The sequence below is a fragment of the Phocoena phocoena genome, chromosome 9 (assembly GCF_963924675.1).
Source record: "Phocoena phocoena chromosome 9, mPhoPho1.1, whole genome shotgun sequence".
NCBI classification, from domain to species: Eukaryota; Metazoa; Chordata; class Mammalia; order Artiodactyla; family Phocoenidae; genus Phocoena; species Phocoena phocoena.
This window is the reverse complement of record NC_089227.1, coordinates 16,049,405-16,077,351: the sequence shown is the minus strand read 5'-3', so window position 1 is coordinate 16,077,351 and position 27,947 is coordinate 16,049,405. Positions and strand designations below refer to the sequence as shown.

Below are 27,947 nucleotides of genomic sequence, written 5' to 3'. Positions count from 1 at the left end.
AGGCAGACAAGTGGAGAAGGCTATTCCAAGAGGGAAGGTTTAGAGGCAGCAAATGTAATGGCATATTTTGAGGAATAAGGATAATACTGACTTAAGTATGTCTAGATCACAGTCTGTTTTGGGCAGAAACAGTAAAGAATGATAGGATTTGAGGTTCCAAAGGAAGGTTGGGGTGCAGTTTGAAAAGAGGCTGGTAAAATATTCAAAATGTTCAGACTATTTCCCATTTAAGGTTTTAAAGCCAAGAAAGAGCTCTGTTAGCCTTGTGTTGTAGAACAGTTTCTGGCAGCTGTATGGAGGATGACTGAAAAGGGATTAGCCATGCGGTAGTGCGCTGGGGCTGGCTCGCATTGGATCCTGAGAGCCAACTGTTAATCTCTCAGGAATTCTGTGAGCCAGTTGACATCACATGTAGGTATCTTAAAACTGACCATGGGGGCTTCCCTGGTGGCGCAGTGGTTGAGAGTCCGCCTGCCGATGCAGGGGACACGGGTTTGTGCCCCGGTCCGGGAAGATCCCATATGCCGCGGAGCAGCTGGGCCCGTGAGCCATGGCTGCTGGGCCTGCGCGTCCGGAGCCTGTGCTCCGCAACGGGAGAGGCCACAGCAGTGAGAGGCCCATGTACCGCAAAAAAAAAAACTGACCGTGGTAAGGGTATTTACACCATGAAAATTAGCATACACTACAAAATCAGGGCTTCTTCTATTTTCCCAGGACGCTAATTTATGAACACACCCATGGAATAGAGCCACAGAGGCCAGTAAGGTGCTATGTTAACAGCCTAAGTGACAGGATGAAGACTAAGATAGTAGCAATGAGACTGTCAAGGAAGTGACAAATTTGACAAATATTCAGACACCATAATGTATAGGACTTAGAGACAAGCTGAAAGATGGGTGATTAGGTAAACCAAGAATTAAAGGATGATTCCCAAGTTTCTTGATTAACTGACATAGGGAATTCAGTTTTGCATAAAGTAGTCCACCAGGAATCTTTGTATAAAGATGAACATGAATGTACCCCTGCCTTCAAGGAACTGATAACCTACGTGGGAACAAGCACACATCTAACCTACGCGGGAACAAGCACACATCTAACTTACCACATACAATTAATGGTAACAGAGACTACCAAAGGAAAAGGTTAGAGGAGAGGGGTTAAAAAAAAAAATTCATTTCACTTTTTCATGTGCAGAACCTATACTATTTGTTCATATGTAGATTTTTTTATGTAGAATTAGTAGTGCTTGTTCACTGTCAAGAGATAAATGTCCAGTAGAGAGTGGTTCTATAGCTCAGAAGAGGAGTACGGGCCATATGTGTATATTTGTATACATATTAATTTTCAAACTATGAAAAAAAGACCAGATGATTTAGGAAGACATTTTAGAATGCACAAAAAAGGAAAACGGGAACGACAGAGCTCAGAAGCAGGAAAACACCAAAATTTGGGGGTAGATAGAAGAAATGAAAGCAATCACAGAAATTAAGTGTTCAGAGAGAAAGAAAAACAGGAGAGAACAGCAAAAAACCAAAAGGGACAGCTTAAAGAAAGTCAGTAGTGTCAAAGATCTTATAAAGATCAAACGCAATGAAGGCTGAATACTGGCCATTGGATTTGGCATCTGAAGACAGACTGTCCTTCGTGCTTCTCTTTTAGCTTTCTCATGCCTATAGGAGGCACATCAGAAACACCTCACAAAATTTCAAACTATGCATCTGCTGACCAACCCTATCAATCCTATCCTCTATCACTGGCAGACCCCTGACACAGTGGATCACTGTTACTGATGGAAATGTTTAATTCCTTAGGAATGTTGTGGGAGGGAAGAGTGGAGTGAACTACTCAATTAGGGGTGAAATGAAGACGACAAGCATCTAAAGAAAGCTGAAAAAGAACACTTAGAGAATTAGGAAATTTTTTAAAAAATGGAACAAGCCACATGAGGCAAGTATTTCAATAAAAGATTCGAACCCTTTCATAAGTTCAAGTAAGATAAAGACCGAAACAGTGTCCATTTGATTTATCCACAAGAAAGTCACTGGAGACCTTGGCAAAGTGATTTCAATGGCATAGAATGAGGGTAACTGGGTCCTTGAGGAGACAGGAAGAAAATCCAGAGCACCAAGGGGAGGGACTGTCCTTAGGAAGGAATGGAGACTTCACTTCTTTTATAATTGAAAATACAACAGAAAAGAAGGAAGAAAGAATGACTGCAGGTTCAGGCTTAGTTTATAGGTTTAACCGCAAGAAATAGAAGAAGTGCATATCTAATAAGATTTTTTTTTTTTTTTTTAGGGAACTTGAAAACCATTTGTTGAGCTTGAAGGGAGTGGTTTGAAAAGAGTAGATTTAAATAATTATTGTGGAAGATGGGAAAGAGAACTAAATAGGAAAATACAGAAAGCAGAATTGAGGACTGTTTACCTCAAAAACTGATTACAATTGCTGGAATGCACCCAACTGAAATAAATACCCATGCACGGCATGTACTGTTTCCTCCACTTCACCTGGGAACGTCCTATTTACACCTCAAAAACAACTCCATCTAGAAAGCCTTTCCTGACACTCCCTTAAACCACTCCCAGTTATCATCCTCTTTTGTATTCATGTTTTACTTCGTATACAATTCTACTGCTACCCTTACAACACTATATTACGGTGCCTACCTTTCTAACTCTACAGGGCTATTTCTCCTACCAAAATGGTGAGCTACTTGAGGGTGGGAATTGCGTATATATCCGGAGCTCAAAACTTGGTTAACCTGAATTTAAATTAAGGTACAAAGATGCATTAGCCAGAGATCCTAACCTAGAGAACAAGATCTAGTTCAGAAAACATCATTAGTAACTTTTGACAAAAGTATGTAAATTATAATCAGAAGGCAAGGAATTAAGGGCAATAAAAAAACATACAACACAGAAAACAAACAGTACTTTAGAATTTTATTTCATTCGTTTAGAACGTATTTGGGTCTACATATGTGTGCATATGCTTCTTTACTGTGATGTTCAATTTTTAAAAACCACTTACTCTGCACGTACTGTAGGCAAGGTACTGTTATTAACTCTGCAGAATATAAAAAGGGGTTTTACAATGAAGTAGAAAAGATTAAGTACGCTAATTATTTTAATACAAGGTTGAACGTGATGGAGATTAGGGAAGAAAATTAAGAACAGATGAGAAGGATCTTAGAAATTTGAACTTTATTCTGAAAGAAAAGAAGTTTGGGGCATGTTAACTTCATTAATACAATTTTATGTTCTTCTCTAAATATACTATGTCTAACTTATCCTCTTATTTCTAGAAACTTCTATCCAAAACTATCAATAAACTTGATTGCTATATTCAATACGTATAGTTAATCCCAGCCTGAACGAATGCTCCGAACCCTCCCCCACGTATGGCTGTGGATAAACGACTTGTAAAAAAAAAAAAAAAAAAACAAGCGAGCTCGTAAGTGGGGCCACCTGTGCAGTCCAAAAATTTATTAACAGGGTATTAACAGAGGGATGTTTCCAACTCTACCTAAAAATGAGACCCCCTTCATCAAGCGCTTGTAATCTGCTCTAGGTCTTACACTTCTCATGGAATCAAACGCTTCACCTTTTGGTCAATAACTGCGGTAGCAGTGGGTCACCGGGGGCGGGAACTCGGGACATCAGCGAAACCCCAGGAGCGTGGAGGGCAGAGTTGAAAGGAGGAGCCTCCAGAAATCAGGTGTCCCCAGGACACCCGGAAGGGAAGGGGACAGCAAGTCCCTGGAGAAACAGGTTGGCTAGGCCAGCACCCAGACGCCAGGGGGCCGGGCGGAGGGGAGTGGTCACGCCGAGACAGGAAAACTTTCCGCAAAGCGAAGGGTTGAGTCCACCACTTGGGCCCAGGTGCGGAGCAGGACAATCCCCCAACCCCATGGCCCGGCTAGACCCCGACTCCTTACCGTCCTGCAGGAGCTCCCGGACAGTCGCTGCAGCCGCTCCGGAGCCCAGAGCTGGACGGCCAGGCAGAGCGAGGCCGCCGTCGCCTCCTTCCATGTTGGCAGGTGCCGGGGAGATGGCGTCAGCAGCGGCGCGCCCCGCCCAGGTCATGACGCAGAATCCCGGCGCCGCCAGCTCCGCCCACCCGGCTGTCTTGGGGATTCCGCTCTGCTGCAGCTGGTGGGCTGACCCTGGCTGGGATCGGCGCGGGGCCCAGAATAGGTGGGCGCCGAGGCCCCAGCGCACCAGGGAAGCTGAGGTCGTGGGGCCGGCGCTTTCTCCTGTCTCCCGCCGCGCTCCTGGGGCTGGCGGCGTTCCCTGGGCGGAAGAAAAGGTGAGCGCCGGAACGTGGCGGCAGCGCTCACCTCTAAAGCAAGTATTTAACCTGAGAATGGGACCTCTCGATGGAAGCACTAGAAGAGAACGGAGGTTTCTGGTAGCTTCGTGTGCACGCCACAAGCACAGCTGGCGGGCGTTAATAGCTACCCACCTGTATCTATCACAACCCTTGCTTCGCGTTCTTGGGATAAAGGCAGGCGGGAAAAGCTTGGGGAGGAAAGTTGCCAGGGATGAAAGTGGGGAGAATTAGGGAGAGCCGAGAGTCGGTTAAGTAGGAAGACTGAACCAGGAATAGATAAGTGGGACTCAGTCTCTGCTTACCCTCCCATGAGACAGTGACCTTAGGCTTTTTCTACCGCCTAGTTTCAGTCCTGAGCGACGCCAGACTTTTCCTTGTCACAAATTGGTGGATTTTCCATCTCTCAACTAACAGTATTGGAGTTGTAAAATCATCAGGTTAGTTCCCGTTATATCTTCTCCGCTGTTAACATCGGCAGTATTCACCTGTATTTCTCTCACGATAAATACTAGCAAGTTAACAGGTCAACCACACGTGTGCGAGAAGGTTAAGCATTTCTAACGTAAAAAAGAAACGTTAACTTTTCCTTCGTGTACAGTAAGTATGTATGCAGGGAACCTATTTTTCCCAGTGCCAGAGCTAAAGTTTTTCTTGATTCAGCTAACGGATTTTCGAGAATGTGATAGTAGTACTTAGCTGTGCCAAATGCCGTTCGAACATATTAGATGCCTGTAGCAACTCAAGCAAGTATGTCTTACTACACTGCATTATACTTTCTCTCTGTCACAGAGGTTTTCCCCTAATATACTTTGATTTCAGTCACGGTGTGAATAGGATTGAATGTTCTGAATGGAGGTCTCACAAATTGCCAAGGGCAGTGTGCTGAGATTTACATTAGGTTTCATTATCTATAATACACAAAATTTGACTTCAGTAATTTTTGAATATTAATGATGAATAAGCATTATCTTTGAATTATGGATTGTTTTTCCTTCCCTGGCTTTTACATTGAAAATTTTTAGAAAAGTTACATAATATTCAATGAAGAGTTTTGAGTCTCTACTATATGTACCAGCATGAGTGTACAAACATTAGACTCAATCCCTGTCTTATGCCAGAGGAGCGAATAGGTAGGTAGAAACCCATTTAAACAAACAGTATTACCAGGTGCCTTGGAGGATGTGGATTTGTTTATTTCCAAGCTTGGCTGCCCATTAAAATCACCTGGAGAGCTTTAACAACCACTGATGCTTGCTTGCATCCTACGCCCTGAGATTCACATGTAATTGCTCTGGGGTATGGTTTGGGCATCCTGCTTCCTAAAATCTCACCAGATCATTCTAATGTACAACCAAGATTAAGAACTACTGATTTATTCATTCAGCAAATATGTATTAAGGGAGGCCTTCTTTCTGCCATGTACTGGGACTACAAGAATGAATTAAGTACCACCTGTTGCACATGGATAAATACCTCTGGAGAGGTAGAAATTCAGTTACACAAGGTCAGGGAACAAGTGCACTGGTTACAACAAATTCCCCTTGATACTCTATGGTCTTTTGATCTATTTAGCTGGCTACCATCATACAAACTGGACTTGTCATATTGCTTTTAACTCTGCCTTGCATAATTACTGTTTTTGCATAATTATTTTTAAGCTCTGTACTTGTTGCCTGTTAAACGTTTGTAGAAACAGCTTACTCAATAGGGTGACTCTAGCTCAGTGCTTCAAGATGACCTCCAGTGCTTACAACCTAGATGGAATGTAGACTTTAGATGGGAAATTCCTGAGTGTTCTTCTTCATGCTCCTCCTTGTTACTCAAATGTGGCTTCAGTGGTTTCCAATCGCTATGCACTTTCCCTCTGACGTGGGACATGACAACCAGGAAATGCCCTTCCTGGTACCAAGGGACAAAACCCACTAAATATAGACAACCTGACTCTTGATCAGCAATGCTTTTGAGGAAAGATCTTGATCAAAAGAGGGAAATGTGAAAATAAAGAAAACTTCATTTAAAGTGGAGTCATGAAGCCCTGAAGGGAAAGCTGTCATGTATGCACCACTTGTGGCTGCCTGCATAACCAGCAGGAAGAAGAACAATAACAATTATTTAACAACAACAACAAAAGAATGAATAAGAGTGAAATTATTCTTGCTAAAGTCACAATGACCTAGTTTCCATTGGACACGTTTTAGTCTTAACTCTTCTGTGATGTTTAAGATGTTTATCCCCTCCCTCCTTCGTAATACTATTCCCTCTCTTTTGAATATCACGTTTCAGATTTATTCCTCCCAGCTCCAGAGTTCATCTCTCTGTCTCCTTTACATTCTTTTTTTTTCCCCTTTTACTTAAATGTTGGTGCTTCTAAGGATTTCTACAAGATATGGCATCCATAAGTACTTTGTCCATGTTTTTAGTTTCAACATATTACCTAAAGGTTAAAGACATCTCTAGCTTTTTCTTTAGTACCATATCTATATAACCAGTTATGAGGCATCACCACCTGGAAATCCCCTGAGCACCTCAACTTCAGTGTGCCCAAGCGTGGACTCGTTTCCCTCCCAAAGCCTGTTTCTCCTTCTGGTTCTCTGTCTCATTGATTGGAATAGCCATCCGCCCAGTCTCTAAAGCCAGAAGTGTACACATCATCCTAGAATTCTTTCTTAATTACACAATACGTGCTGTCATCAGGTGATTTCCACCTCCTAAATGTCTTGCTAGTTTATTTTTATTTCTAAATAGCTCCTAAATGTGTTCCCTTTCCTCTATCCTCATTCCTGGAGTCCCAGGTCAGATACTCATTACACACGGCTTGGTCTACTACAGTGGCCTCCTTACTGATATTTTACCAACAGCCCTAATCCCTCCATTGAAGTCTTTCTGAATCAGAAATCGGACCATGTCATTTCTCTGCTAAAATTTTTCAATTACAACTAGTATACAAGGAGAGACAAACAACTTACACAAAAATATATGCCCATGGAAGTATGTCATTTGCACAAGTTAACATGTTGAGTGCATACGTAAAAATCACCCACAGAGGAGGAAAAATGGCTGAGAACCAAGGCCCTACAGTTTAAAATCTAGAATGTCTTAACCTGGTGTATAGGCCCTCTCATGCCATTTCTAGTCTAGTTACAACTCAAGCAATGCTGAACTGTTGTTAATGGTTCACTGAAAACATCAAGCATTTTCATGCTGCTGTGGCTTTTTACATGTTCTCTGTAACTGGACACTTCCCCATCTCCCATGTAGTGTCAGCTCAAGATTTCCTTCATCCATTATTTTTTTTTTTTTTTTTTTTTGCGGTACGCGGGCCTCTCACTGTTGTGGCCTCTCCCGTTGCGGAGCACAGGCTCCGGACGCGCAGGCTCAGCGGCCATGGCTCACGGGCCCAGCTGCTTCGCAGCATGTGGGATCTTCCCGGACAGGGGCACAAACCTGTGTCCCCTGCATTGGCAGGCGAACTCTCAACCACTGCACAACCAGGGAAGCCCCCTTCATCCATTATTGACTTCCCTCACTTCTCTAGACAGTTATTTCTACAGTGCTTAAATTGTGTTTGAGTGTATTAGCATTATTGTGTAAGTTTGTCTAATACATTTTCAAGGACACAGAAAATATATTTTCATCTGTGTTCCCAACATGTAGCAGAAACTTGATATTTGTTGAATGAATAAAAATAAGATCAACCGGGATTCCAAGAAGATTGTCAGAGTCATCAGGATGGGGGATTATGAGTACAGAGACTCTGTGAGGCAGTGAAAATGGGCTCAAGGTTTAATTAAAGGTACCACTTAGTTGACACACCTGCAGGAGATGGAGCGTGAAGGACAAGCCCCAAGTTTCTGACTTGAGTGTGTAGGGATGGATTGTGATGGCATAACCAGGATCTGGAATGCAAGGGAGATGAGACAGGTCTGATTCATGAAAAAGCGACTACCTTTCTTTTGCTTTATACTTTATCTATGTAGGTGGCTTACATCTTTCTAATCATGAACTTTTGTTTAAAAAAATAAGCTAGTAACTCTCTAAATATTAAGTTAAACAGTAACAGTGATAAAGTGATGAACAGTGATCAGTAAAACTAGCTTATCTTATTCCACCTGTACATTCTACCTAAGGAAATTGAAATTATTGGTTTATATTTAGGTTATAACAGTACTTGCAGGATTAGCCAAACAAGAAATTGCATGTGGAGCAATTAGACCTTTCTGAAGTTGGCCCATATATGTTTTTAAGTTGGTAAGGCCAAAATTGGAATATGGAAAGCAGCCAACACTATGAAATGATAGGATTTTAAGTACAGTATAGCAACTATAAAACACAGGAATTACCTAATTTAATCACTTCTCCCTCTTTGGGTATAATAGTGATTTACTATGCAATTATGTGATTACAATTGAGATTTTCATGAAATGATGTTCATGAAACATTTAAATGCTTAAAAATAATAATTAAAGGTTTGTTTGCCTTCTGATTCAAATAAAAAGAATAGGATTTGAGAATAAGAGTAAACATATTCTTATATATGGGGAGATCAGCTCGTTGTTTTGTGACCACCTAGATGGGTGGGATAGGGAGGATGGGAGAGAGGGGATATGGGGATATATGTATACATATAGCTGATTCACTTTGTTATACAGCAGAAACTAACACACCATTGTAAAGCAATTATACTCCAATAAAGATGTTAGATAAATAAATAAATAAACCAGTACATCTTTTGAAATGCTGACTACTTAAAGTTGTTCTGTTACTGCCATTTAACTTTCCTGGATAAAACAAGGTATTTCAAAGTGCCAGACATACACAGTACTATATATGAAATGATTCAAATCAAATTTGTTGGTTAATCAATGCCAAACAAAGTAAAATGGAAAATCTAAAAAAGTAACATGGAAAATCATAATATGTATTCTAGGAAGATATCTTGTGGTTTTCCACATCCTGATCATTTATAAATTTGAGCAGAAAATGTTACAGTAGTGGGTTAAGTATAGAATTCAAAACTGTTAGTGTTTGACTTGAACAACGGTAATTTGTACAGAATATAAATGTCATAATTGCACAGTGTGCTGAAAACTATCTGTGATTTATAAATAGAGGCAGAATTCAGTAGTATCCTATTCGATACTGTGAAAAGAAGCTAAGAAGATTCCTAGGCCCGCAAAACCTGATGAAAAATACGTGTTCTTGGCAATTGAAATTGTAAGAATGATGGGATTCATCAAGTGAAAGTGCCTTTTCTCTACGCAAACTGGTTATCTTTTTCAGGTTTGAAACAAATCTGTATTCATGAAGAGTGACTGCATGCAAACCACAACATGTCAAGAAAGAAAAAATGATCCAATAGAAATGCTTCATTCTGGGCAGCTGGTAAAAGTCTGCGCCCCAATGGTGCGATATTCAAAGTAAGTATTGTTAAATGGTTAATGAGCTTAGGTGTGATTTCCTTTTTATGCTCTGACTTCTTGAAAGTAAGACCACCCCACCACATGGGATCTTCAAACGCCTAGCTTTGGGACCAGGGTCCGGGCTTGAGTCCTCATGCTGCCAGCTGCCTGGTATGTGTATGATATAAGTGGTCAGACAGTATTTGTCTCTTTGAGACTGGCTTATTTCACTGAGCATAATATCCTCAAGGTTCACCCATGTTGTACCATGTATCAGAATTTCCTTTTTTTTTTTTGCGATACGCGGGCCCCTCACTGTTGTGACCCCTCCCGCCACGGAGCACAGGCGCCGGACGCGCAGACTCAGTGGCCACAGCCCACGCGGCCCAGCCGCTCCGCGGCATGCGGGACCTTCCCGGACCGGGGCATGAACCCACGTCCCCCGCATCGGCAGGCGGACTCTCAACCACTGCGCCACCAGGGAAGACCCAGAATTTCCTTCCTTGTTAAGGCTGAATAATATTCCATTGTATGTATATACTACATTTTGTTTATCCATTCATCCCAGCTTGAGTTGCTTCCATCTTTTGACTCTTGGGAATAATGCTTCTGTGAACATGGATATATAAATATCTTTTTGAAACCTTGCTTTCATTCTTTGTGGTATATGCCCAGAGTTGGAATTGCTAGGGTCTTTGGCAGAGCAAAAGTTTTCATTTAATGATGAAGTCCATTTTATCCGTTTTTCCTTTTGCAAATTGTGCTTTTGTTGTCAAGTATAAGAAATTTTTATGTAGCTCTAAATATTAAAGATTTTGTCCTATGTTTTTTCTAAAAGTCTTTTAGTTTATGGTTTACATTTAAGTTCATAATTTTTAATTAATTTCTGTCTAAGCGTGAGACTTAGGCTGAGGTTTGTTTGTTTGTTTGTTTGTTTTTGCCTGTGGATGTCTAATTACTCCAGTACTATTTGTTGAAAAGGCTGTCTTTCCACTATTGAATTACTTTTGCATCTTCATCAAAACTCAGTTGAGCATGTTTGTATGGTTCTTTTTCTGTATTCTCTGTTCTAATCCCTTGATCTATGTGTCTGTCCCTCTACCAATACCACAGTCTTGATTACTGCAGCTATATAATGTCCTCAAATTAAGTAAACTTAATAAATCCCACTTTTCTTTTTCAAAATTGTTTTAGCTATTCTAGTTCCTTTGCCTTTCCAAATAACTTTTTAGGATGATCTTTTCTATACCTACAAAAAAATCCTGCTGGATTTTCCATAAGAATTGTATGAAAATGCATATCAATTTGGGGAGAACTGAATTCCCTACTGTGTTGAGTCTCCTCATGAACACGGTATGTCTCTCCATTTACTTAGATCTTCTTTGATTTCTTTCATCAGTGTCGTATAGTTTTCAACGTACATTTTCTGTACATATTTTGTAAGGCTTACACTCCAGTTACTGTACTTTTAATTTCAGTGTCCATGTGTTCATTGCTGGTGTATAGAAGTAAAATTGCTTTTTGTGTGTTGACCTTACATTATGTGAACTTGCTATGTTTACTTATTGGTTCTAGGACATCCCTCTTACAAATTCCTTAGGATTATCTAAGTAGACAATCATGTCATCTGCAAATAGAGATAGTTTTACTTCCTCCTTTCCATCAGATGCCTTTTGTTTCTTTTTCATGCCTTGTTGCACTGACTGGAAGTTGCAGCACTGTACTGAGTAAGAGCGATGAGAGCAGACATCTTTCCCTTGTTCTTGATCTGGAGGGAAAGTATTCTTTCACCTATAATTGGGTTGGCCAAAAAGTTCATTTGGGTTTTTCCATAAGATCTTACGGAAAATATATATAAAGATCCTAATATAATAATAAGTGTAGAATTTTTTGTGGATGTTCTTTATCAGGTTGAGAAAGTTCCCTCTATTCCTGTTTTCCTGAGAGGCTTTTTTTTAAAATCATGAATACTGTTTTGTCCAGTGCTCTTTCTGCATCAATTGATACAATCATGTGGTTTTTTTTTTCTTTAGCCTGTTAATGTGATGGATTACAGTGATTGATTCTGAATATTGAAACTTGTGTTTTAACTAGCTTTTTCTGACACCACCACAGCAGGGGAAGGATGAGAAAGCACCACCTCATTACTCTCAGGTGGAGGTAGAAGCCTAGGTTTTCCACTTGGTCTCTTTTGACACCCCGGGGGCACGAGGCTCCTCATTACTGCTGAGCAGGGGTGAGAGTTCCAGCTCCCCATGCAGGGGGTGGCCTGGTAACTGCTGGGCAATGATGAAAGTCCTGGCTCTTCACTAAGCATTCTCTAATACTACTCCCGGAGAAAGGGAGAAGGGCACCTCACTGCTGCAGGGTTGGTGTGGAATTCCAGGCTCCCCAGATGGTCTCCGCTGATACTCTCCTTGTTACTGGCCAGCAGGGATTAAAGTCCCAGCTCCCTACCTGGCCTTCTCTAACACCACCGTGGAGGGGTGTTGGAGAACTTTGTGACAGCTTTGGAACGGTACAAGTGTAAGCTCCCCACTCGACTTTCGCTTGTGGAGGTGAGGGCCACAGTTTTTTCGCTGGTGTTGGGCTGGAGTAGAGCCATTATTATTTTAAAGCTCGCTAGGCTGCCCCTTTCTTGGTGCTTTGGCTAGAGAGCAGGCTTTTGCTGGGGCTGTTTTTGTCTGCACCCATTGCTATTTCCAGGTTGCCAGCTTCTTCAGCTTCAAATCTGGGATATTTGAGGCAACGAGAAAACCCAGGGAACTCACCATTGTCGTTCCTTAGGTCCTGCCCGAGGTCACTAGCCTGCCTGCTCTCTTCTCGCCACCTTTCAGAGTTTCCGTACGTTTGTTTTGTATATGATATCCAGAGCTCTTAGTTATACTAAGCAGGAGGGATAGGGAAGAGTACATCTACTGCACTTTCCCATAGGCAGAACTTTTCTCTAATAAATATTAAATATTTAATAATTAACTAAACTAAACTCTGATTATGGTGCTTTCTAAATGCCTAATTAAAGTTTTATATGCTCTCAGGTTGGCTTTTAGAACACTGGTAAGAAAATACAGTTGCGATCTGTGCTATACGCCAATGATAGTTGCTGCTGATTTTATCAGATCTATAAAAGCCAGAGACAGTGAATTTACCACAAACCAAGGTATGTGAAAGCTAGAGTTTGCTGCCTTTGTAAAACTTTAAAAACAAAACAACAAAACTCAACACTCTTGTCTAATCAGAGACAACACAATTCGGAGATTTTATTTTTAAATCTTTCAGTTTCTTATGGTTTTTATAAATTTTTAAAAATATGTTTTTATTCAGTACCTTGTAAACTATGGATAATATATCAAAGTTTTAGTCAGCCCCATTCTCTCACCTAGACTATTGGGTTAGATTCCTATCTCACTGCCTCCAGTCTTATCCCATTTCAAACTACCCTCCAGACAGCCCCAAGTGACCTCTCTAAAATGTAAATTTGATCACTTCTTCCTGCTCACAATCTTCCTTAGAGTTCTCATCACCTAAAAGAGTAGTTCTCAAAGTGTGATTTCCCAGACCAGTTAACATCAGCATTATCTGAAAACTTGTTAGAAATGGAAATTCCAGACTCCACCGCAGGCCTCCTGAATCTGAAACTCTGGGTATGTGTCGGGCAATCTGTTTTAAAAAGCCCTCCAGGTGATTCTGAGCTTGTTAATGATTGAGAGCCACTGACCTAAGGAGTAAAATTCCAGCACGTGTGGACAATATAGAATGTTCTTCATGATCTGGCCTCTGAATACGTGTTCTGCAGCTTTATCTTCCATTAGTTTCTCTCCATGGCCCACCAACTTTATTCTTCAAAATACTAAGTTATTGGGGCTTCCCTGGTGGCGCAGTTGTTGAGAGTCTGCCTGCTGATGCAGGGGACACGGGTACATGCCCCGGTCCGGGAAGATCCCACATGCCACAGAGCGGCTGGGCCCGTGAGCCATGGCTGCTAAGCCTGCACGTCTGGAGCCTGTGCTCCGCAACGGGAGAGGCCACAACAGTGAGAGGCCCGCGTACCGCAAAAAAAAAAAAAATATATACATATATATATATATATATACTAAGTTATTTTAAGTCCTTGAACATGCCCTAATCTCTCACACTTCTCTACCTAGAATGTCCTTCTTAGTCAGGCCTATCCCCGCATCCCTATCCCCCTGGGAAAGGACAGTTCATGCTTCTTAATGCTCTAAAACTGTGACCAAGGAACTTGCCTAATCACCCTCCATTCATGTCCTGTGTCGAAAGCCCCGGCTTTTTGTTGTACTTAATCCTACTGTACTGTAATTTCCTCCTCACATGCCTGTCTCTCCCACTAGACTGTGGGCTTCTTAAGGGTTGGAATTCTTTCTTGTTGATTTGTATTCTCAGCTTCTAGCACAGCATTGAAAATATATTTGACCAATAAATGGTCGTTAGATTGAAATTTTATAACTCTCTTGCGTTACAAAGGAGAAAGCACCCTACCTACCTCCTCAGGAAAAAGCAAATTCTCCTATCCCTTAGATAATCCTGTAAATCAGTGGATTGCCATAGAAATTCTGAGTCAGTAGAACTAGAGCGATACCCAGAAATCTGCATTTTGGTAAACACCCAGTGAACCTGATACAGGTAGTCCTCAAAAAAAACTTTAGAAAAATTAAAATACATCTATTCAGAATTTATAACACCCAAAGATGAGAAAAATGTGTCCTTTAAAACTTAGGAAAGCTCTGATACATTTGGCTATGTTAAAATTTAGACTTTTATATAAAAAAAAGAGCACAGATATTCTCAAAGACAAATGAAAAACTGGGGAAAATATTTAAATATTTTTGATGTTTATGACAGCAGAGCTAATTTCTTTGTTTTATTTTTTTAATTTAAATAATATGAACAAAGGAGCAACTAAAAGAAAAATTGTACATAGAGAACTACACAAAGAATATGGAGAGAGAGGCTACAAATAAAAAAATATGCTGTTGGGTACACAGTGTAGGATAAGTTGTAAGGAAATCAGAACTGTCATCCACACTGGTGTATATCTATATTGGTAAACTCTTGAAAGAAGATTTTGTAATGTCTTTCAAAATGTTAGATGCCCGCCCAGGAGTTATACATACTCCTAGGAATTTACTTCATGAATATACTCACAAAAGCATGTATATGGAGTATCTTCATTGCAGCACTGTTTGCAAGAGCCGCAAATGAAAAATAATCTATGGTCCACCCATCACAGTGGAATACGCCACTAAAAAGAGGAAAATAGGTCTGAATACAGGTCCCAGATACATCCGGGGGAAAACACAATATGGATAGCAACGTACATAGAATGTTCATATTTGCTTAAATTTTATAGGTATTCATAAAATTGTTCTAGAATGCAGTAAGCTAATTCCCACCTTTGGGAAAGGGGTCTGTTTGGCAAGAGTGTTGCACTTTTCATTTTATCAAATTTTTTCCTATTTGCATTTGTACCAAATCTAAATTGCATGTAATTTAAAATATTTTAAATTATTTTAATGCTATCTTGTTTGAACAGATGCTTCTTAGGCTAAAAATTGTTACTTTATCCTGTACAGACATTAGAATTTGGTATCTCGTGTGCATGTGTGTGTGTTTCTGTGAATTTTAATGTTGAGCTATTTGTTTTATCAGGTGATTGCCCATTGATTGTTCAGTTTGCTGCTAATGATGCAAGAATTTTGTCTGATGCTGCTCGTATAGTCTGTCCTTATGCGAATGGAATAGACATTAACTGTGGTTGTCCTCAGAGGTAAAGCTCAAAGAAGTTGGAAGAATTTTCAAAAAGATTAGGAAAAACTATGTGAACATGGTAAACTATCATTCTGGTATTCCAAAAATTAAAAAGTAAGGAAAATAGAGATAAAGAACTTGGGCTCTAAATAAGAAGCAAGAAAAAATAAGGAAATATTATTTAGAAACATACATGCAAAGATATTTTCTGATGGCTACAACAATATATAGACCCTTAACAAGTTTTTGTCTCACCTCACCACTAGAATTTTTTTTATGTGTGGATCTGCCTTGAACCTCATCCATAAGTAATTATGTGAGACTGATGTTTATGGCAATCCCTAAAATGTATTTTTACTGCTCTGTCAGACATACTTGCTCTAAACACTATGATTCTATGATTTGGGAGATCACTTGTTTTCTCTTACTTAATTTCAATTATAAGAAAACCTTCTTATAATTACCTTTTCTTCCTATACCATAGTTATTTTGTTGAGTCTGAGTAACTGGGTGTTGATAGGATGTACTTATTTTGACGATAACATCCCTACCTTCCTGGCACTATACTAGATTATCTGTCAATAATTCAAAATGTGTTCAAAGAATAAAATCAAGGTTTTATGTATAGCATAATCCAAATCAGATTAGATATATTTGAATACTCATTAGGAGAGTTCAGTAAGCTGTTTAGTGGTATTGGAATGCTGTAAGCCAAAAATATCTTTCCTCTAAAGATTAATAAAACCTCTTGTTATGTACAATAAACATCAAATTTGGAATTTAAAAAATCTGAAGTAATTGCAGTTACAAATACTTAAATCTGTTTTGGTTGAATGAACTTTAATTTTCTCACTTGCCAGTGAAAACCATTTCCCCTAAGTATTTCTTGATCTGGGAACATGTTTTCCTAATCTCAATACACTTAGAAGTGTTGGATCTATGAATTTTTAAAATCTGGTTCCATTCCAGGTTGCTAGGTAGAGAAATAATAAATGCACTTACTGTGCTTTTAGAATTGTATCTTCTCTTCCAGCTGATGACAATTTATTTGCTGTTGTGTTTACTTTATGAAGGTGGGCATTGGCAGAAGGTTATGGAGCTTGCTTAATAAACAATCCAGAGCTTGTTCGAGACATGGTGAAACAAGTAAGAAATCAAGTGGAAAATCCCAGATTTTCAGTATCTATTAAAATAAGGTAAAGATAATATTTTAATCTACTGACAAGATAGTCCATTACTCAGGAAATAAAAGAATATTCCTTTTGTCTGAAGGTGTGGAGATGTCTACTCTTAGTAAGTAGGCATCTAGTATATGAAAATGTTAAAACAAAACATTTAGTAAATGAATAGATACCATAATTTTTATTTATAATCCAAAACAATTTCTTCTTCGCTTTTTTAAAGAAAAATTAAAATATCCCTTTATTATTAAAAACTCTCTCCCAAGAGAAACAACTTTTTCCATGTACTATTTAATTAACTAATGCTAAGAGACATTCCTGATACCAAGAGTAGAAAATAGGAATGATATTTGCACTAAAATTTCACAGTGAAAAGAAAATAAACTAAAAATTAGTCTTTTGGTGACAGGTTAAAAACAAATCTCAAGATAAATTATTACAATTCTCCCACTTGCGGATTGGAGCATACACAGCAAATATTAAGATAGCACCTTTCAATGCATCTGTGACAGTACTTTGATGAATCTTTCAGTTATCAAAGCCAAAAGAGAGGAGCACTGGGTAAAAGTTATTTGTCATCCTATTGTTACCGATAGTGAAATAGCTAAATTCAGGGTCTTGAATGGGAACTGATTCCTGAACAAAACCTCACTGACAGCGGCACGTGGTGATAATATGATATAGCATAGCTAAACTAAATAATGTAACAGATGAAATATTTTTCTATTTAGTTCATTGATGTTAGCATTAAGATTTGTGTGCTGTGAAAAGATAGATATGATTTTGAAATTATAGGATCCATGATGACCTTACAAGAACTGTAGATCTTTGTCGAAAGGCTGAAGCGACAGGGGTTTCCTGGATTACAGTCCATGGAAGAACTGTTGAAGAAAGGCATCAGCCAGTTCACTATGAGGCCATTAAAATAATTAAGGAAAATATGTCTATACCTGTAATTGCTAATGGAGACATCAGAAGCTTAAAAGAAGCAGAAAATGTGTGGCATATTACTGGGACAGATGGTAAGAAATAATTACTCTAGGTTTTTTGTTTTTTAATTAGCAGAAAAATTAAAAAGTGGGGGTGGGAGAATAATGTTAATGTGATTTTCATTATTTTTCTTTCATATGGAGCCATATTTTCCTGTTTTACCAATTTAAACCAAGCAATTTACTAAAATGATGTTAATCCATCTACTTAGAAACAACAGATTTTATTTTAATTGGGGTAAATTAGTTCAGTTAATTCTCTGCCACCATCTCATCCAGTTAGTGACCACTAGAGCCTATAGAATTCGTGAATCCAAGAGTGGTCATAGGAGCCAAAGAAACCCCAGACTGCTATGCAGTTTCATTATCCCCTTCAACTTTGGCATACCAAGCCCTGTGATACCTATTGCTGGATGAGAGAATGCAGATAAACTTCAAGCAAACCCAATTTATGACAATCCAGATTTACTCTTAAAAAAATCTGGAAAACTAATTTTTTAATGTAGAAGTCTTTAAAATATAAGAAAAAAAGTCTTGTGAGTTCATTTACACTTAATTGGTTTATAAAAAATACCAAAATGAATCCTTTAATAAGAATTAGTCTAATACAAGGGCATTGTGAAACCTTGTAATAATACTTTATTTTTGAATATTCTGTTTGTTTCATTGAGTTTGACCCCATAACCATGAGTTCTTAATGTGTGGACAAACGTGATGTGCTTTAATTTATAGGTGTGATGGTTGCAAGAGGACTCTTAGCCAACCCGGCCATATTTGCTGGATATGAGGAAACCCCACTGAAATGCATCTGGGACTGGGTTGACATTGCTCTTGAACTTGGAACTCCTTATATGTGTTTCCATCAACATTTAATGTACATGATGGAAAAGATAACTTCGAGGCAGGAAAAAAGAATATTTAATGCTTTGTCAAGCACATCAGCAGTCTTAGATTACCTTACAGACCATTATGGGATTGACTGGACTCCCTAAATTATTTTCTGTCTTTAGTGAAACCACCCAGGGTCACATCTTGGTTTTCACTTTGAATCAGTGGCTCTCAAACATTAGTATAAAAACAATGCGCTGACCGAATTTTTAAAACTCATTCTTAGACCATATCCTCAGAGATTCTGATTCAGTAAATCTCTAGGGTAGACCCAAAATTTAGTTTTAAAGAAGACCCCAGGTGGTTCAAACATTGACAAACATTGCTCTGAATCCTATTATGAATTTAAAACTGTAAGAATTTTTTTCTTAAAGGAATCATGTTTTTAACATTTTTAAATAAATAAAACTTTTTATTTTGATACTAAAAGTATGACTCATGGTATCTGTAAGTTAACATTAGGTATGTTTTAAATGAAAATAAGAGAAAAGTGTGAACAAATTCCAACATCTGTATAAAATGAAAAGGAACAAGAAATTCTGTATAGAATTGCATTCAGGGCTTAAATTAAAAGTTCAGATTGGAAAATCAAACTGCTACTTCCTAATTCATGAATTACACACCTCAAGGTATTTCTTTAAATTGTATGTAATAGAAGTTAATTAGATGTGATGTTTTCTATAATTTAAAACTAAGATTCCATGAAATTCTTTAAATGATACTAAATTTGTTACATTTCGAGCCTTCTAAATCTTTAGAAGATTGAGAGCTTGGTAAATATACCTGTATGTAAAATGATGTTAATTTCTGTCCCCCACATCTTAAATATAAAAAAATTTGGTAGCTAATCTGGAGATGATTACACAGTCAGCCCTCGGTGCTAGACCACTTTGTATATGGGACTTGAGCATCCACAAATTTTGGTACCCACAAGAGTCCTAGAACCAGTGCCCCACAGATTCCAAGGGACAGCTGTGTATTTGAAATATTATTTCCTGGAGAACAGTAACCAGGTTTTATTTTTAATTTAAAAACCTAATTTTCATACCCTGTTAATAGTAATGTTATTTTTATGCTTCCCAGCAGTTGATGTTAATTTTAACTTTAAAGTTCCATGGTTTAGGGAATTCTCTAGCGATCCAGTGCTTAGGACTCCTTGCTTTCACTGCCAAGGGCGCAGGTTCAATTCCTGGTGGGGGAACTAGGACCCCTGGAAGCTGCGTGGCACAGCCAAAAAAACTAAAAAAATTTTTTTAAATGAAGTTCCATGGTTTGGGGATGTCACTAACAGAATTTTGTTGGTGGTTAATGTGCCACTGCAAGAATTATCTCAGGGACTTCCCTGGTGTCACAGTGGTTAAGAATCTGCCCGCCAATGCAGGGGACATGGGTTCGAGCCCTGGTCCATGGAAGATCCCACATGCCGCGGAGCAACTAAGCCCACGTACCACAACTACTGAGCCTGTGCTCTAGAGCCCGCATGCCGCAGCTACTGAGCCCACACGCCACAGCTACTGAAGCCCGCTGGGCTAGAGCCCGTGCTCTGCAACAAGAGAAGCCACTGCAACGAGAAGCAAGTGCACCACACGAAGAGTAGCCCCCGCTTGCTGCAACTAGAGAAGGCCCACAAGACCCAACACAGCCCCCCCCCAAAAAAAATTATCTCAGGTTAAGATAAAACAGTTCTGTAATTAAGATATTGGTCTATATTACCAACATAAAAACTGTTATAAGGAGACAATTATCTAAAGCTGCTTAATTCAACAGTTTGGGAATATTAAATAAATCCTTTTTAACATAAGCACTATGTTGCCGTATTTTTTTTAAGGCACATTCTGTGCTTTCATTTTTCAATTAACGGATCTTTAAAGATAACTGGCTTTTTCATTAAATATGAGTAGTATATTAGCAAATAGGGAGCTATAGTCAAAACGTAGTGATTTTTACGTTTGTAAATTAACTCTGTTACACCAGTGTTCTGAGGACAGCAGCATTATTAAAGTAAGGTGCACAGCCGTTCAAGGAACCAGTGTAGAAAGGCAAGGAGTTCTAAACGCCTTTGATTTTTTTTTTAAGTTCCTTATGGTTAATTTATGTTGTCTTTTTTTCTTTTCTATGTAATCAAGTATACTTGTGGTAAGAGAAAGCACTGATTTAAATGTGTTTTTATATTCAGTAACCACCTCTTGTTTTCACCATTTAATCTTCCCAAAATAATCATCTCCAGGAGAATACTTTTATGTGCATTTCTGATACATTGTTAATATTGGGGGAAAAATCTTTAAAATTTTGAGTGTTTTCACGCAATTTGAAAACCTGGAAAAGAGTAATTGAAAGAATATACCCATACCCACGTTGTTCTCCTTTCCAGTCAGTCCCCAAGCATCACCCGAAAGTGTACTGCCTCTTCCCAGCGCATGGACGAGAGTAGAAAACGTCACACGAAGTGTATGTTGGACGCTACCTATCCTCCTATATTCCCCGAACAAAATGCGGCACAACCAGCTTGTTCTGGACAACGAAACTGTGTCTACGGTAAAATACAAACCAGGAAAGGAGTGTTTTAACCACGTTCACTGAGTGTGCAGCACCCTATCTAACCCTCCCGCCCCGGCGCCACTCCTCGCCGCGGACTCCAGCAAGCCCTTTCATAACGTCGGTTAAGCTCACCCCTCCCACGCAAGCCACACTTCATTAGAAATGTTAAGTCCGCTCCCCAGAAGTTGCACTTGGGAACCCAAGCAGCGGATCTGACCCTCTAATCCACCACCAATTAGAAAACAATTATTGCTAATCATCTTGTTCGCACGCCTGCCACGTCGCCTGGGACCGGCCCCTGAGACCGGAATTGGGAGATGGAGCCTGCGGGGCTGCGGGTGGGGGCGGGGCGCGCTCCCCTCCGCCCGCCGCGGCGTGTGACGTCCCACGCGTCGGCGGCCGCGGAGCAGCGCGGGGAGCCAGGCGGCCTCAGGTGGGGTAAGGCCGGGCGGGACGTCTGGGGGCCTCGGGCCCCGAGGCGGCGTGGAGCGCGGGGTCGCACCGCACTTGCCGCGGTGGGACCGCGGGGTGGGCTCTGCTCCGCGGCGCGTTCTCTGGGCGGGAGGTCCCCCGGGCGCGGACGTTAGTAGAGGCTGGCGTTAGGCTACTGACGCCGTGGGAAAGCACTTCCGCGGTGCCGCTCAGGCCTCCTGGCCAGTTTTGCAAGGCTCGCTGGGGAGGTGCAGACGCCGGCCTCCGGGCCCACCCTCGACCCGCTCCCTCCCCTCCCCCAACTTCCCGCCCCGGGTCTCTGCCGGGCGCTTCCTCTTGAGGGGAAAGTCTGATCCCATAAACCTTCTGGCCTGAAACCTCGCGCGCCGGGGGCCTTTCCTTAAACTGAATTTTCTTGGAAAGGCTGTAGGGTGAAATAAATGTTTCTCTATTTAGGTGTGAAGAAAAAAAATGACACTTCAATGGGCGGCAGTTGCAACTTTTCTTTACGCTGAAATAGGACTCATTTTAATCTTCTGTCTACCTTTTATTCCTCCTCAGAGGTAGGAAACCTCCCAAGCGTTACAATAATAAATATATGATGAGCTCTTTAGACGGTTTAGTGTGTTAACGGAAAAAGTTTTCTTAAGATTAAAAAGGTTTCAGTGCTGTTTATATAAAAGGCACTGTTCAGAAATAAACTCACAAACCAATTAGATATATGATGACCATATTAAAATATCACATTACATAAAACTTTTTATTATATGTACAAATAACTTTTCCACCTCTCTTCTATAGGAAGGGCCTCGTCTTTTCTGTTCTTTTGATTGCAGATGTAATAAAGCAGGGGTCATACTTTTGTCACCTGTCTTGTCGTTAGCTTTTACCTTAGTTTTATTGCCCTGAATTACAGCAGTGAACTTAAATAAAAGTAAATGCATAAGTGCTGTTTACAGCACAGCATGATGCAGAAATGTTTCAGTGAGGCAGTGGAATGACCATTTGGAAACTTAAGCCAATAAATGATTCTTAGTTTTGGCCTTACATAATTCATTAGTGTTCGTTTAATGGCAATTTTACCACTTTATCCTCACACAGAATTAATATATATTAAACGTACTAAATATGAAAAGTATCAGAACCATACATTAGCATTAGTTCCTTAGTAAAGCACCTTCGAAGGTCTTTCAGTACTATTTCGATCGAAGCCTTGGCTCGCTTTACCCCTGTAATAACCCACTTATTAGGAGTTCAGTTTTACCTCAGGACTGGATAGTGTGAATGATAAAATACACCTGTATAAAAATGTTGCAAGACATTTGTTCACATAAAAGAAAATAAATGAGACCTAGAGATAACCCACTGAAATTTAGTAAGATTCCTCTACTGGAAGAGACTTAAGAAAGTTTTTATCTTGACTCAGGGTCTGGTAGTCTTCTGTTTTTGTCTATCAGCTGTAGCATCACTATTTTCTTTCTTACAGAAAGAAAAATTGAATTGTTATGTAGGAAGCAGCCTTTGAGATGATTTTATTCAACCCATTCATTCTATGGGAAAGTGGCCTGACTGAGGTCATCTAGCTGATCTGTGGCAAATTCTGGACTAGAATCTGCCTTTCAGTCTAGTACTTTTTCTGTTCCATCACCCTATCTCTTATCCTGTTGATTTTGTTTCAAATCCTTACTAATACCCTGTTAAGCTTTTTGGTAATACTTGCAACAGTAGAATCCTATATTCAAGAGAAAGATGTTATTTATAAACATCTGAATTATAGATAAGGCTTAAGAATTTGCAAAAATATTTTCTTTGTCAGTTGATCTCTTCTCCATCAAAATCGTGCATAAATTATGGATTTTTTTCCTGCCAAATATAATTTTTTCCTATCCTGATCAAGTATCTGTTAGATTTGTGTATATGTACATACATTATATAAATATATCCTCATGGACAAATATACTTAAGAAAAATATGTTATATATGCACACAGATAATTTACAATATGTCTTTAACGTGTGTATCCACGTCGTTTTTTACCTTTCATACGTGTAATCACCATAGTCTTCAAGGAAAAGTCTTCAGTCTTCATTTAATTTGGCTGTCCACTTTTTTCTCACATACCCACTGGTTAAAGACACATCTCAGAGATCAGACTGCCTGGGTTTATATCCCAACTCTGCAAGTTACTGTGTGCCCTTGGGCAATTTATTTACCATCTCTGGCCAGTTTCCTCATCTGTAAAATGGAGGTAATACTAGTATCCACCTCATATGGTGGTTGTGGAGATTAAATGAGCTAAAACATGTACAAGTGCTTAGAAGGGAAGTATGGTAAGGACTCTATATAGTAGCTATTATTAGCTTTGCCTTGAATGGAGCCTTATTATAAACTGCTCATTGTTCCATGTAGGGGGTCTCTTTTGTGTTCCCTTTTATACTGTCAATTTACTTGAAATGTGAATTTACATTTGGACCTAGATCAAGGTATTGCCATTTATGTTCTCTTTCTTAAAATACAAATCTTTGTAATGTAAAATTTGAATAGCATCCTTGGATGGAAGCATAGAGGCAAAAGAAACTGCATTGGTATCAATCTCTGTCTCCCCCAAACTTAAGGTTATTAGAGTTGTTTTCAAAACATAATAAAGTAAGACCTTTTTTTTTAAGTTGTAAGAATTTGAAATTTACTTAAGCGCTTATTACCGTTGTATGTCTCCTCTGGACTCAGTTAATGTGTTACTCATTTAAAATGCCCTTGTGCAAAGTTTGTTACCCTTTCAGTTGTGTGATGGATTACTTTGTCACTCTTTGCCATTTATAATCCATGCTTTCTTACCTCTGTGTCTTTGCTTATACTGTTCATTCCATCTAGACTATTTCATTTTTTTTTAATTTCACTTTCTCAAATATTGATCTGGGTGGTAATTACATAGGTATATACACACATAGAAGTCCATCAAGCTATACATATATTAAATATATATACACATATATAAATTTATGTATATTTTTGTTTGTTTGTTTTTTGGCCACGCTGCGCTGCTTGTGGGATCTTAGTTCCCCAACCAGGGATTGAACCCAGGCCCTCAGCAGTGAAAGCTCAGAGTCCGAACCACTGAACCGCCAGGGAATTCCCTTTCACGCTACATATTTAAGATTTTTGCTCTTTACTGTGTATGTGTAATACCTCAATGATTTTTTAAATTTCCTTATGGTAAAAGTAGAGAAACTTTTTTACTTGGAGTAGATGTTGAAAGCGCATGTATTTTTTTTCATTATTAAAATAAATAGTGCAGAGTCGGACCTCTTACTCCTGAAATGTTGTTAATTGTTAGAACAATAGATCTTTGTTATTTCTGAGTTACTGTCCTGATTATATATATTATGATATAAAGTGATAACTTCTATCAGCAATTTAATATTTTACCATAAGAATGCCTTTTTAAGGTTTTGATCATGTACATTTGCTTTAAAAGTTATTTTTACTTTAGAATATTTAAGCCACCAGACAGAAGATAATCAAATGTCAGATTATTATTAAATTTGAAAGAGGTTGTTCTTTATTTCATGAGACATTCTTATTGGTAAGAATTGGTATTTCTCTGGTATGACATAAAAAATTAAATTTCTGTAATTCTTTTCACTCGCTGCACAATTACCAAAATGTTAATTCAGTATTTAGAAAGAATCTCAAAATGTCCCTTTGATTTTTTACACCTGATGTAATTATATTGCTTTACAGATGGCAGAAGATTTTTTCATTTAGCGTCTGGGGTAAAATTGCAACTTTCTGGAACAAGGCTTTCCTTACTATTATAGTCCTATTGATTGTTCTGTTTCTAGGTAAGTATTAGATTCCTCCTTTGATGAAGCTTAACTCTAGTTTTTATATTATTATTAATGTATTCATTGATTTTTAATTAATTAAGTTGGTGTTGCCATTAGTATAGTGTTGACTTTATATTACATAGTATATTGATAGCGTATGGAGTAGATAATTGATATATTGATAAATAGTTGATAGATATTACTGTTATATATGCACAAGCATAAATTGCAGCAGAGTGCAGTGCTTCTTAATCTCTTTTCTGTTGTTTTAAGATTTCAATGCAGTGATGCATAGCCTAGTTTTCAGAATTACCAGTTATACAGTCATTTGTTATTTTGGTGTCCTAGGCACCCATGGGCTTAGCTCTTAGGGAGGCAAATAGAGGAGTAGAATCACTAGGACCTCAAAAAGAGTTTTAGATGCAGGCTGTGAATCTTGATTGGATCCTGGTTGAAAAACAACAACAGCACAGATATTTAGGGACTACTGCAAAAATTTGAACATGGACTGGTTGTTAGATAATCCTAGGGAATTTCTGTTAACTTTAGTTGTGATAACAATGTTATTATTATAAAGCAGAAGACAGCAACCTACAGCCTGCAGACCAAATGCCTATTTTTGTAAATAAAGTTTTATTAGAATATGACCATGCCCATTTATTTATGTACTGTCTATGCATGAACAACTGCAGAGTGGAGTAGTTGAAACAGAAACGGTGTGGCCTAAAACATTCACTGTTTGCCTTTAGAGAAAAAGTTTCTCTAAAAATTTCACACCTGTGACATAGGAGTATGTCCTTATGCTTAGGAGTTGCATGCTGAAATATTTAGAAGTGTCATGATAGTTACAACTTACTTTCAAATGGTTAAAAGAAAACAAGTAAAGCAAATGTGGCAAAATGTTAATTGTTGAATCTAGATAGTGGAATATGGATGTTTATTGTACTAGTTTTTCAGCATGTTTGAAATTTTCATGATAACAAGTACCTTAGAAATTAGAAATCAGAAGTAGACTTTTTTTTGTTTGAAGTGGAAAAGAATAGCTTTATTGCTTTGCCAGGCAAAGAGGGCCACAGTGCGCTAATGCCCTCAAAACTGTGTCCTGACCTGGATTGGGTAGTAAGGAGTTTTATAGTAATGGTTCAAAGAGGGCATGATCAGCTCGTGGACATTCTTCTGACTGGTTGGTGGTGAGGTAATCGGGTGTCAGCATCATCAACGTTCTGGTTCCAACCGGTCTGGGGTCTATGTGCTTGTGGGCAGCATGCAATTAGCTTCTTCCACTTGGTTGGGGTTTCAGTATCTCAAAAACGTGCAGATTTTCCCATCATTTCCCCTTTTGATTGTAGGTCTTTCAGGAGGAATCACTGATGAGCAAAATATCTGTCTCTTGATGCCAGGGTGATTCAGCTTCTTGCCGTGGGTGCAGATCATGTCCCTTGGTGGTAGACCTCCTTTATATTTGCCCAGATGCTGGTGGAGGTATTGTGACGTCCAGACAAGACTTTTCTCTAAAAGTAGACCTTTAAGGTTCTTATCAAACTGGAAATTCCATAAATCGAAATAGTTACCATGTGTTTTAGAAGGAGTAGCTGAGCTCAGAGAGATTAAGTAACTTGTCTGAGATCACCCAGCTACTTCTTGGCACTTCAGTTTTTGATACCCATTGCAGAGTGTATTTTCCCTCAGAATTCCCTCCGAGTTGTGTTGTGGGTTAGGTAGGTTTTACAGGGGCCATAACCACCACGTATGCCACTGTCTTATGAGAAAATGTTTTCTCACATTCCATATTACCAACCTCTGGGGTGGAATCCTCTTTATAAACCAGGATTAACTGGTGTGAGAAGGTATGAGTAGGTAATTGTATCAGGGTATGAATGGGTTTATGCCTCATTTCAAAATGTATTTGTCTCATGGTAAGTTATTAATGTTACTGATTGAATCTCCAGCCGTAGAAGAAATAACACCAAGCGAGTAAAAAGCAATAAGGAAAACAGGTACCAACTTTGCCACCAGCTAACTAAATGACCTTTGGAATGACATTTCATCTCTCAGAGTTTGGTTTATCCATTTGCAAAATAAAGGGAGAGAGGAAATAATCCCTGCAGCTCTTGCTAGCTCTAGAAGTGTATTGTGACCTTCCAACTCTAAAATTATCACAAGAATTTCTACTGAAAACTGCCACATATCCATATAAGGAAGGGGAACTTTAGCCAAGCTTCTTTTGGTTACATATATCAGAAATGAACTTCAGCTCACTTGAGCAAGAAAGGGGAATTTAAAGTAAAATACGGGGTTGTTCCACAGCAGCCCAGGGAAGGAAGGAAGCCAAACTCCTAGGAACTGAAGTGTCCTTTTCGTGTCCCTGCATTTCTCACTGGGTCTACTTCACATCTCTACAGACTCTGATACTCTATTCCCACGTCAGAAAATAGGTACCATACAGCTGCCAAGTTTTGTCAATCCAGCGATATGCAAGGATTAATTCGCCATTTCTTTTTCTTTTTTTTTTTTTTTTTGTCCGTGCTGCACAGCAAGGCATCTGGGATCTTAGTTCCCCTACCAGGGATGGAACCCACGCCCCCTGCA

At 39.1% G+C, this 27,947-nt stretch overlaps 2 protein-coding genes across 9 annotated transcripts in view; one reads left to right on the top strand and one right to left on the bottom strand.

Annotated features, from left to right (window-relative positions):
• Positions 1-4,102, bottom strand: part of COG5 (component of oligomeric golgi complex 5) — a 282,724-nt gene extending 278,622 nt beyond the window's left edge. For 7 of the 8 annotated variants that reach the window (XM_065883732.1, XM_065883735.1, XM_065883736.1 and 4 more), the window contains exon 1: positions 3,941-4,034. In XM_065883732.1, coding sequence (XP_065739804.1) covers positions 3,941-4,034 — 94 coding nt within the window. Of the gene's footprint in view, positions 1-3,940 lie in introns of all 8 variants that reach the window. The other variant, XM_065883739.1, reaches the window with a different exon arrangement.
• A 5,534-nt stretch (positions 4,103-9,636) lies between these two features.
• The window catches only part of LOC136128069 (uncharacterized), a 52,140-nt gene continuing 33,829 nt past the window's right edge, over positions 9,637-27,947 (top strand). The window contains 7 exon segments of the mRNA XM_065883751.1: positions 9,637-9,752; positions 12,773-12,894; positions 15,405-15,522; positions 16,577-16,699; positions 17,480-17,726; positions 21,988-22,094; positions 25,273-25,373. Coding sequence (XP_065739823.1) covers positions 9,637-9,752; positions 12,773-12,894; positions 15,405-15,522; positions 16,577-16,699; positions 17,480-17,726; positions 21,988-22,094; positions 25,273-25,373 — 934 coding nt within the window.